Source organism: Coccinella septempunctata, chromosome 3 (genome assembly GCF_907165205.1).
Source record: "Coccinella septempunctata chromosome 3, icCocSept1.1, whole genome shotgun sequence".
Classification (NCBI taxonomy): Eukaryota; Metazoa; Arthropoda; class Insecta; order Coleoptera; family Coccinellidae; genus Coccinella; species Coccinella septempunctata.
In genome coordinates this window covers 11,106,626-11,119,499 of record NC_058191.1, presented here as the reverse complement: position 1 = coordinate 11,119,499, position 12,874 = coordinate 11,106,626, and the positions used below count along the sequence as shown (strand labels likewise).

At 36.8% G+C, this 12,874-nt stretch overlaps 1 protein-coding gene across 3 annotated transcripts in view; it reads left to right on the top strand.

The window, feature by feature from the left end:
• LOC123309128 overlaps positions 1-12,874 on the top strand; it is a 58,639-nt gene that overhangs the window by 1,927 nt on the left and 43,838 nt on the right. For all 3 annotated transcript variants that reach the window (XM_044892047.1, XM_044892046.1, XM_044892045.1), the window contains exon 2: positions 11,612-11,883. In XM_044892047.1, coding sequence (XP_044747982.1) covers positions 11,612-11,883 — 272 coding nt within the window. The remainder of the gene's footprint in view (positions 1-11,611; positions 11,884-12,874) is intronic.

Genomic DNA, 12,874 nt, shown 5'->3' with positions numbered 1-12,874 from the left:
TTTCCCGAGCCTGTAACTCGAAAATGAATCAAGATGTCTATGATCTACGTTCAGATATTTCTCAGAGTGCTTTCAGTAAGATTCGAATTTGGGGCAGCCTGTATATTGAAATTTCAATTTGCAGAAACCATTTTTTATCGCATAAGTTTCATCCAAGTTTTTATTTCAACATTGGTTGGGAATACCTCTAGGAACACTTTGTCCCAGTTGTACAGTTTAAGTTCAACCTAAGTTTAAATTTGAGTCCCTCGTTGAGTCCAGCTCAATTTTGACAGGTTCGATGTTGAACTCGGCTCGAATTTGAACTGTACAACCGTTCTTATAAGTGATGAATTTGAATATCATGAACAATTTGGAAAGAATGACGTCAGGTTTTATAATTAAATTTAAAGTCACTTTAAGCTTAAAGCTTCCTTTAGTGTCATTTTTAGTAGGGTTAAAGGAAGCTTTAAAACTGGCTTTAAAATTAAAGCGACATAAGGTTTTATTATGAAACCGGCCGTAAATCCTTGTGAGAAGTTTGAAATTGTGATAGATGGAATCTAGGATAAAATATTCTGATAATTCTGGAAACAATGCGACTTTCAATTTTGCAGTTTTTTTTATCATTGCCAAGTTTGAAAAACGAAAAATGCTCCTAAAAACCAGGTCATTCATAATATCTATACGATAGTATACTCATTATGGATGCATGGAAACCGCATTCTTATCTTCAGTTTTTCAGTTTCATGAAAGTTCTAGGTAAATGGAACGCAGAATATACAGGGTGAGTATTTGACTCTTACAAATATTTTAAAAGTATATTCTTGTGTACAAAATAAACACTTTTTTCCTCGCTTTTTTCCTATATCATTTTTTCTGCTTGGGCCCTGATAAAAAAATAAATCGATTTTAAGTTTTCATAATAAGGTATTCCACCCCTGGAGAAACAAAATTCCGTCAGAACAGACAAGCTAAGTATATGACAACACATCTGTGGATCTTTTAAACAGAGTTGCATTTAGCCAAAGTACTTAATTTTCTGAAAATCACAGATATTTTTTATTTTCGAACATCAAATGACTAGAAAACGGCGAATTATTCGAGAAAATATGAAGAATACTTTGTTTTCACAAAATGTTCAAATATTCATTACATACGTAGCGTCCATTGGGTTCTTTGCATTTTTGATATTTTTAAATGGTCATAAAGAGAAAACTGGAAGACGTGGTGATATCTGGTGTTTGAAAAAGATTCATCAAGTAGATGAGAAAACTATTCCAAAATTCATTTTATTCAATAAAACTTTTTTTTTATGGTTTTTCAACCTGTATCTTTTTAAATCGAGCCCGAGATCGAGTCGATTCGAAAAAAATGGTATAAAAAAAAAGGGTTTCTTTTGACCTCAAGAATCTACTGTTAAAATATTTGTACGAATTAAAGGCTTACCCTGTATATTATTCAGAAAATTTATTGTGAAGAATTGTAAAAACACTCTTATGACTCGTTTGCACCGTCTCCGAACCGTTTCATTAAACAACGATTAAATTCTCGTTGCCACTAAGCAAATGAATAATCTAATCATCAAAACATTTTGTACAGGCATTATCAATTAAATTCACTACGAATTCTCTTTCATCTCTTCTTTCGGCTGAAAACGGGTGCCTCAAAATAGTCAAGTGAACTTGGTGCCCACACTTTTTCAAAACACCATATTTTTTTTTGGTTCTGGGTAGAATTGAAAGAGCTCTGTCACGAATTTTCAATAGTTACGAGAAATCGTGGAAAAAACAGATCTAGTGGCGCCGACAGTGGCGCTAACTTCACGCGGCACCGTCTTTAGCACAAAAATGAGTTCTGGTATTTTCGATAAACAAGAAAGAATTACATTTCTCTCTCGCTTTCGCCATAATAAGTACGATATATTGGTGATTCGAATTTCCCACCCCATTATAGTCGAAAAAATGAAAAGTTTTTTTTTATTTGTGTTAAGTAAACTCTCTTGAATTAGATTTCCAAAAGCATGGTGTACGCACTAGTCAATACTCAATTTTTGCATGCAGTGAAATCACACCGCATTCCACCCTCGATTCCACCAAATCGAGAATGGGAGATTTGTTTCGTGGCGGTGCCACAAACTATTCAACCAAACCGGTGTGAACCTAGCAGACCGTTTCCAGCAGACCGTTCGACGGAAACACCCGAACGCGGTGACCAGTGGCGTACAGCCAAAATTTTATAACACGAAAACTATTCGTCGGAGCATAACCATATTTGGTGTGTAGGATGTTTATATCGATCTGATTAACCACAAAAAAAAACAGCGACTCGCATAGGGATCCAGGGGGTGATTCGTCATCCCTTATATTTCGAAATTCGATAACACGAAAACTATTCGCCGGAGCATAACCATATTTGAAATGTAGGATCTTTATATCGATTTGATTAACCACAAAAAAAATCAGCGACTCACATAGGGATCCAGGGGGTGATTAGTCATCCCCTAAATTTCAAAATTTTATAACACGGAAACTATTCGCCGGAGCATAACCATATTTGGAATGTAGGATCTTTATATCGATGTGATTAACCACAAAAAAAATTAGCGACTCGCATAGGGATCCAGGGGGTGATTCGTCATCCCCTAAATTTCGAAATTCGATAGCAGGGAAACTATTCGCCGGAGCATAACCATATTTGGAATGTAGGATCTTTATATCGATGTGATTAACCACAAAAAAAATCAGCGACTCGCATAGGGATCCAGGGGGTGATTAGTCATCCCCTAAATTTCAAAATTTTATAACACGGAAACTATTCGCCGGAGCATAACCATATTTGGAATGTAGGATCTTTATATCGATGTGATTAACCACAAAAAAAATTAGCGACTCGCATAGGGATCCAGGGGGTGATTCGTCATCCCCTAAATTTCGAAATTCGATAGCACGGAAACTATTCGCCGGAGCATAACCATATTTGGAATGTAGGATCTTTATATCGATGTGATTAACTCCAAAAAAAATCAGCGACTCGCATAGGGATCCAGGGGGTGATTCGTCATCCCCTAAAATTCGATAGCACGGAAACTATTCGCCGGAGCATAACCATATTTGGAATGTAGGATCTTTATATCGATGTGATTAACCACAAAAAAAAATCAGCGACTCGCATAGGGATCCAGGGGGTGATTCGTCATCCCTTATATTTCGAAATTCGATAACACGAAAACTATTCGCCGGAGCATAGCTATATTTGAAATGTAGGATCTTTATATCAATGTGATTAACCACAAAAAAAATCAGCGACTCGCATAGGGATCCAGGGGGTGATTAGTCATCCCCTAAATTTCAAAATTTTATAACACGGAAACTATTCGCCGGAGCATAACCATATTTGGAATGTAGGATCTTTATATCGATGTGATTAACCACAAAAAAAAATCAGCGACTCGCATAGGGATCCAGGGGGTGATTCGTCATCCCTTATATTTCGAAATTCGATAACACGAAAACTATTCGCCGGAGCATAACCATATTTGAAATGTAGGATCTTTATATCAATGTGATTAAGCACAAAAAAAAATCAGCGACTCGCATAGGGATCCAGGGGGTGATTAGTCATCCCCTAAATTTAAAAATTTTATAACACGGAAACTATTCGCCGGAGCATAACCATATTTGGAATGTAGGATCTTTATATCGATGTGATTAACCACAAAAAAAAATCAGCGACTCGCATAGGGATCCAGGGGGTGATTCGTCATCCCCTAAATTTCGAAATTCGATAGCACGGAAACTATTCGCCGGAGCATAACCATATTTGGAATGTAGGATCTTTATATCGATGTGATTAACCACAAAAAAAAATCAGCGACTAGTTTCCGTGTTATCGAATTTCGAAATATAAGGGATGACGAATCACCCCTGGATCCCTATGCGAGTCGCTGATTTTTTTTGTGGTTAATCACATCGATGTAAAGATCCTATATACCAAATATGGTTATGCTCCGGCGAATAGTTTTCCCGTTATAAAATTTTGAAATTTAGGGGATGACTAATCACCCCCTGGATCCCTATGCGAGTCGCTGATTTTTTGTGTGATTGATCACATCGATGTAACGATACTACATACCAAATATGGTTATGCTCCGGCGAATAGTTTCGGTGTTATAAAATTTTGAAATTTAGGGGATGACTAATCACCCCCTGGATCCCTATGCGAGTCGCTGATTTTTTTTGTGGTCAATCACGTCGATAGATAGATCCTATATACCAAATATGGTTATGCTCCGGCGAATAGTTTTCCCGTTATATAATTTTGAAATTTAGGGGATGACTAATCACCCCCTGGATCCCTATGCGAGTCGCTGGTTTTTTTGTGGTTAATCGCATCGATATAAAGATCCTACATTCCAAATATGGTTATGCTCTGGCGAATAGTTTCGGTGTTATAAAATTTTGAAATTTAGGGGATGACGAATCACCCCCTGGATCCCTATGCGAGTCGCTGATTTTTATTGTGGTTAATCACATTGATATAAAGATCCTACATTCCAAATATGGTTATGCTCCGGCGAATAGTTTCCCTGTTATAAAATTTTGAAATTTAGGGGATGACGAATCACCCCCTGGATCCCTATGCGAGTCGCTGATTTTTTGTGTGGTTAATCACATGGATATAAAGATCCTACATTCCAAATATGGTTATGCTCCGGCGAATAGTTTCCCTGTTATAAAATTTTGAAATTTAGGGGATGACGAATCACTCCCTGGATCCCTATGCGAGTCGCTGATTTTTTGTGTGGTTAATCACATTGATATAATGATCCTACATTTCAAATATGGTTATGCTCCGGCGAATAGTTTTCGTGTTATCGAATTTCGAAATATAAGGGATGACGAATCACCCCCTGGATCCCTATGCGAGTCGCTGATTTTTTTTGTGGTTAATCACATCGATATAAAGATCCTACATTCCAAATATGGTTATGCTCCGGCGAATAGTTTCCGTGCTATCGAATTTCGAAATTTAGGGGATGACGAATCACCCCCTGGATCCCTATGCGAGTCGCTGATTTTTTTTGTGGTTAATCACATTGATATAAAGATCCTACATTTCAAATATGGCTATGCTCCGGCGAATAGTTTTCGTGTTATCGAATTTCGAAATATAAGGGATGACGAATCACCCCCTGGATCCCTATGCGAGTCGCTGGTTTTTTTGTGGTTAATCGCATCGATATAAAGATCCTACATTCCAAATATGGTTATGCTCTGGCGAATAGTTTCGGTGTTATAAAATTTTGAAATTTAGGGGATGACGAATCACACCCTGGATCCCTATGCGAGTCGCTGATTTTTTGTGTGGTTAATCACATCGATATAAAGATCCTACATTCCAAATATGGTTATGCTCCGGCGAATAGTTTCCGTGTTATAAAATTTTGAAATTTAGGGGATGACTAATCACCCCCTGGATCCCTATGCGAGTCGCTGATTTTTTTTGTGGTTAATCACATTGATATAAAGATCCTACATTTCAAATATGGCTATGCTCCGGCGAATAGTTTCCCTGTTATAAAATTTTGAAATTTAGGGGATGACGAATCACCCCCTGGATCCCTATGCGAGTCGCTGATTTTTTGTGTGGTTAATCACATGGATATAAAGATCCTACATTCCAAATATGGTTATGCTCCGGCGAATAGTTTCCCTGTTATAAAATTTTGAAATTTAGGGGATGACGAATCACTCCCTGGATCCCTATGCGAGTCGCTGATTTTTTGTGTGGTTAATCACATTGATATAAAGATCCTACATTTCAAATATGGTTATGCTCCGGCGAATAGTTTTCGTGTTATCGAATTTCGAAATATAAGGGATGACGAATCACCCCCTGGATCCCTATGCGAGTCGCTGATTTTCTCTGTAGTTAATCACATCGATATAAACCTCCTACACACCAAATATGGTTATGCTCCGACGAATAGTTTCCGTGTTATAAAATTTTGGCTGTACGCCACTGGTTACCGCGTTCGGGTGTTTCCGCCGAACGGTCTGCTGGAAACGGTCTGCTAGGTTCACACCGGTTTCAACCAATATTTCGGTTTGTGAACACATGTGAAGTTGGCGCAAATTCTTTTAAAAAATAGTATTTTAAACATTTTTTTTTTTTTAGTTCTGGCTAAATATGAGAGAGTTCTGGAGTTTCTGATACAAATTTCGAACAGTTCCGGCAAATCGTGGATTATAATTGTGGCGCTAACTTTACGCGGCGCCGTCTTTTTCGAGAAAATAAGTTCTGGTACTGTTGTTCCTCAGTTTTTCTTTGAAGAAGAAATAGTTCTGGAGTTCTTGTTCGTTTTTATGTTATGATTATTATTATTATCATTATTATATTATCCCGAGTATTATCCTGATTCTCCGTAGGTACCGAAGTACCCCTTAGAAGCTCCGTGAGCTTGTACGAGTTCGGAGAATCAGTTGTGTTCTGTGTAGGCTTTGTTACTGTGTCTTTACGCCACCTTATACGCACAGCACTGTTAATTTCAACCCAATAGTGAATGGTGGCCCGTACCCGTATCAACTAGAAAATTTTTTTCTTAGCCCGGGATCGAATCTAGTACCTTGCGGTTGCAATATACTGAGCCGATCATAGATTAATAAAACAGGAGATAGAGCATTTCGACAAAAACGCATTCACAAAATACTGCCATAAATATGAATTTGGATTATTTGGGTGGGGGAACTGGACAGGGGCTGATTCAGAACTACTTGCAGTGAATATTTCAGATAGTCGGCAATAATTTTATATCGAATGGAAAATAAGTATGTTTTATTGCAAAGATTTCGAGTATTTTTTTTTAAGACAACTATACAAAGGGATATAGAACTAGTAATACCAAAACACCTTGTGTAAAAAATAATTTATTTTGAATACAATGTTACCATACACTAATGGTCAATATGACCCTAACCTACATACAGAGTATTTGAAATTTTATTCACTGAGTATATACTGAAAACCAAAAATTACTTTCATGAAAAAAATTCCCTTTAAAATGGTTAATTCTCAGATCAATAGAAGTGGAAGCAGCTGAATTTTATGGAATTTGTAGAATGAGAATCTGAAAGAGTTTGTTCATTGAAGAAATTCTCAAGTCTTTCGAACAGATTAGGCGGAATGAAAAAGTAATGTTATACTATAAACATCTACCAATGATTGTGCAATCAAAAAGAAATGATTTCTTATTGCATAGAGTTAGCCATGAAAGAATCCCTAAATTCATGATAAAGCATCATTTTTTTTCTTTTATGGGCAGTTATAAATTCAATTAAGTTATATTGCATATCAACTAATAAGCAGTGTTTTAAACTTTCATTTTCGGCAACTCAAATACTTCAACAACCTGCTTCCCCCTTCAAATTTTCATACCACCTCAAAAGTGCTTCTGGGTGTTGAAGTGCATCATAATTAAGAGCAATTTCAACGAAACTGTAAGCTTTAACTGAATAATAATGTTACTTTAAAGCAAATTGTTTGAGGTCATTGCCATATTTATGTTTTTCGTGCATGCAGCTGTCTTCAAAGAAATTTTTCATAAGGTATTTGCCTCGGCTTTTCAAGCTTTCATCTTCAATTTTTCCTCCCAATGACTAGACAACGGCTTGTAGGGTAGCAAATTATTTCTTGAAGTACTGACGACACACTCATCGTCTTAAATCGGTTTCGACTTCAATTAGCTGTTCTTCAATTTCTGTTCTCCGCGTGTTTATTCCTGCAAAAATTTTTCAACTGAAATTTCACTTCTAAATATCCTGATAACAGACATTTTCATTCAATAACTCATAAAAATAATGGGAATATCCGAGCTCCATTTGAATGGTCATAATATTGTGTTCATAATTACAGTAGTAGGTAGCATAATTTTTACATTGCCATTGAAATACATTTTACAAATGAAGAAAACTTTTTTGATTATCAAAAAATGTTCAACGCCGTGTGCCTCAAAACATGACCTTTACTCATTTTTATGGATTTTCATTCCTAAGACGAGTTCTGTTAACCATAGTAGTTTAGAGAATTTTTTGTACCACCCTGGGTGGGTATGTATCTTACTTGTTTTATTCTTGAACTACAAGACACTTTCATTTCTGCAAATACTGAACTGGCATTCATGTTTGATGATTTTTGTCCCATTTTCCTTCCATTTTCTTCAAAAACTCCAGTACTGATGACAGGCACAGTATTGGCTATAATTAAAGCATTGTTAAAGCAATTAAAATCTCGTTCTACTGTTCATCTTGAAACCAGGAAGGATGTTTATATAAAAAAGCATGATTTATTATAGGAGAAAGAGAATCTACCAAATTTCAAGTTCACCTCAAAACTAGAAGTTGTCAGAAATCACTTGCAAAATTCCAAACAAAGTGATATTCAGACAAGAAAGCGAGTTAAAAAGTGGTAATGTACCTATCTTACCTCACTCGGGATGGCATCTTTTTCAAATTAACAGTAAAAGTCGATTTCTCTCATTATACTGAAGTCTGGAGTGTAAATTACTAGAGAAGTGTAAATTGTTTTCAAGACCCAGTCTGGTCTGGTCGTCTGGTTTTATTTCTTGGAAAACTAAAATTTAAATCAATTATTTTAATGTACAAACTCAACATTTCAATGTAAGCACAAATCATTAGATCGTATTCAAACAGAATTCGACCCTGGCGTCCCCTAACTCCCTCCCCTGATTTCATAAAGTCGTGTACTCAAACAAGAATAAAATATCAAAAACTTACTGGAATAAGTGAATCGCTTTCCTCTTCCATGTATAAATGCACTTTTATTTCAAACACACTTTTTTACGGCACATCGTTGCATATTTTCCAAAATATTACGACGTGAATGATTGAAATAATATTTTGACAATTACAAATACACACGCCGTCTTAGAAATTTTGAAGCGATCAGGAGGGGAATACAAGCGAAAATTCATTTCATTGGTAGTTGCATGGAGTGGGAATTATTGGAAAAATGAACAGTCTGGAAAATAGCTTATGTTCCATCTATTTAATCTATGGAGCCGATGCTCTAACCACCAAGCTACGCTATGATGTTGCTCATATTTGTCTAAGTGGGAACGCCCACCAAAGTAGCGTAGCACTGACATGGCACATATATGACAAAGGCGATGTATAATTTTCAGATTTAAACTGAGAACGACATATTTCAGGCAACTAACACTTCACTCAGATGTGCGATATCTGAAAATAAGCATCGCCTGTGTCATGTATGTGCCTTGTGAGTACTACGCTACTTTGGTGGGCGCCCCCCTTGGATGCAAAACTGTCATTTATTGTGTGTATTTTCTGTCCAATATTTTCAAGTGTGATGTCCGTTTTAATCGGTTTTAATCTATTATTATTTTAATGGGGAATTCTCCTCAATTTGGGTTATCACTGCATATGCAAGTTGAAACTGAATAATTATGAGTTTCATTCATGATTTCTTCAAATTCACCGCGGAAACTATTCAAAATCATTCTTCAAATATGGGGTTTTAATCCTTTCGTTCCTAGTGGTTTCACTATGAAACCACCTCTAATAATATTTATTTCATGAGTCCCTATGGTTACATCTCAAAACAGTTGCAACAGTGGTACGTCAAAGGCGGCCTCTCATAGAGGGTTGCGAAAGTTCTGCAAAATGTCGCTGTACTAAGTGTAAAGTTAGTCTTTGCTTAAGTGACAAAAAAACCGTTTTCTTGCCTTCCACAAGAAATAATAATATTACTTGTATTATAAGTTGAGTCCTGGTGGATACATGTAGAAACCATCATTTAAAAAAAAATAGCAAATAGATATTCAATGAAATATATTGAATTTCATGTATTCTCGACCTCAAAATATAAGTTTATTTTGAATGAAATTTTCTAATTTGGGCCTGAAAATTTAAATCGCTTTGTGCGGAGTTTACGATTTGGCAACAGCGCATACAAGACAATGAAAAGAACAATGTCCGATCAGCTTGTTTATAAAATAACAGCTGTTGATCTACAGGCGCGTGCTTACTGGCGAGCTTAAACTGCAACCGGCCATAAAAATCCTATAAAATTTTACAACCTTCCTCGTTCGTCGCATACTTCATAGACAGCCATCTTTGTCTATCTCATCCAAATAATGCATTTGTTGTTCTTTATTATCAAGGCATATTTCAGTCGATGTTGCCAGCTTGTGCAATTCTCACAAAACGCTTTACACTTCAAATACCCATTTTTATTTTTCATTTTTAAGTGCTTAAAATAATTTTTTTGGGAAACGGTTGGAATGGTTATTTCAAAATGTGACGTTTCAAAGATATTTCATAAAAATACATCATTTCCGTCAGAAGGAGTATTTCCTATTGTAAATATTTGAAGATGATTTCATCTATACTCTATGTGTTCAATCGTTTATATATTGCATCTTTAGTCTGCAACAATTAAGTAAGGGTAACCCTCCACTCCACCAAGAGTTTTTCGAATATTCTATAATAACTTGTTGTGTTTTAGCTTTGAATAAGTCTCTCGATAAGTCTAAAGATATGGACGAAACGTTGCTCGTTTAAGAGGTTGTGTTTCATATTTCGCATTATCTTTGTTGATGTATACATATTGAAGGAAGTCAAATGGTTGATACACTTATCCCATATTCTCCTAATTGGCAAAACAAAATCTGATCAGTGCATACCGAGGTGCATACACAAGTTTTTAGATATCTCCGAGGATATCACTCACAGAGCGCTACTCAGAACTCTTCCGAGATTAGTTTTTGGCAAAATACGAAATATTGCTAATTAGAATTTCCGACGGAATAGTTGATAAATTGAACAGTTCTGTTTTTTCGATTAAATTCTCTTGACATATTTTGTAGAATTTGCGAAGACGAGCACAAGGCGCTACTCAGAATTCTTCTGAGATTATATTTTCTTGCCAACATACGAAATATTGGTAATTTGAATTTCCGATCTTATTACAGCGGATGAATTGAAAAGTTTTGTTTTTTCGAAGAAACTCCTTTAACATATTTTGTTGACTTCGCCGAGGGCTACTCTTATTTTTGCCTTCAAAATGATTGCAAAACTCCTTCTTTCTTCGAAGAAAAATAGCATTAGTTATGTACGAGGTTATCTCCATTAATTTTTTTTTAGAATCCGCGGTTAGCCGGGACTATTAAATATTTGTATCGGGGGCTCTAGAACTCTTTCAAATCTACCCAGAACTAAAAAAGAAATAGTTCCTCACAAAAAAGTTGACGCCCAATTAACATGAGTGGCAACGGGGGCCTGTGAAAAATCAGTGAAAAATTTTAATATTTCTTAATATCCCTCTGATGAGCTCTGAGTGCTATTTTTAGCGATTTTTAATTTATGGACATTTTCGACCTGCTCAAAATTAATAATGATTGCGTCACACGTTTGGCAGTTAAAATTTCAATATGGTGGACCCTTCCGAATGTCGTTATACGTTCTGAAGACGGTGGTCGATCCAAAATCGAATCTGTTCATGGCTCCCGTTCGGATCTGAGCCCTGAGGCCTCCCAAGTAGCTCAATATTCTGAGCTTTTCCCATAATCCTATATGAAATCCGTTAATTCCAGGTATTAATCCTCAAACTGAATAAGGAAGCGCCCTACCGCAAGGACGTGTTCAGGGCGCCAGGCAATCAGGGTGTAATGAAGAAACTAATCCACTTCCTGCAGACCGGAAGATTGGTCAACATCGATAACTTCAGCGTGTATACCATCGCAAGTGTTCTAAAAAAGTTCCTCAGGAAGATACCGGGAGGCGTGTTCGGGAGGGAGTTGGAGAACCGATTGTTCGAGGCCATAGAGATGGAGGACCTGCAAAGGCAGCGAGACGAAATCCACAGGTGAGACAATTACATATAAATTTCTTGTGAATTTACTTGTGAATTCATGTACCGTGAATTCTCTACAGTTACATATACTCCATTCACTTTTATTTTAGCAGTCGGTTGGCCATGGAAATTTGGCACATTTCACTCTGTAAAGTACGGAAATATGGGGTTGTGACGCTTGTCGAAACATTTTTGGGTTTTAAATTAACGCTATGTTGCCCGTTCTACGTAAAAGTTTCTGTTATTACGTATTTTATCCCAATGTCGAATCTCTTCGGAAAATATGTGACGAACATAATTGAAGTTTATACAAACTGATTGAAGGCATACCAAATCCAGTTATTTGCATGGAAAATACAAGAGATCAGTATGAGTATAATATCATAATATGCACTAGCTTGAGGAGAGTTAATGTTCGTTATCTTCTTCGGCTAAAGTTTGGATACGTTACATCGGTTGTAGATTTCAAAAATATTAACCCGAAGATGAAATGCATATGATGCAGTGGTTGGGAATGGGTATCTCCCGAAGGAATTAACAGATAATTATAAGATAATGCACATCAGATGGTTCCACAAAGTTTCGAATGCAGAAGTCTTGCAGCGCGCGAGTTGTACTACAATTGAGACTCAAGTAACGAGGGCCCGACTCAGATGGAGCGGCCACATTCTGAGGATGCAAGACACAAGACTCCCCAAAATAGCTCTATACGGTGAACTCACTGAGGGAGCTCGGAAACCAGGAGGCCAGTATAAGCGGTTTAAGGATACACTACATCAATCCCTAAAATCAGTTAATGCTAATCATAACTGGGAACAACTAGCGTTAGACAGGTCACAGTGGAGGTCTTTGGTCCACAGTTATAATGGAGAATCGAGAAGGATACAGCGGCGGCCAGATCTGGTTGGAGACTATCCATGATCTGCAGGTCACGGTTGGGTCTCTTTAGTCATAGGAAGGCACACAGTCGCAACTAGCACTAAGAAGTTACAAGTCTGTTCGA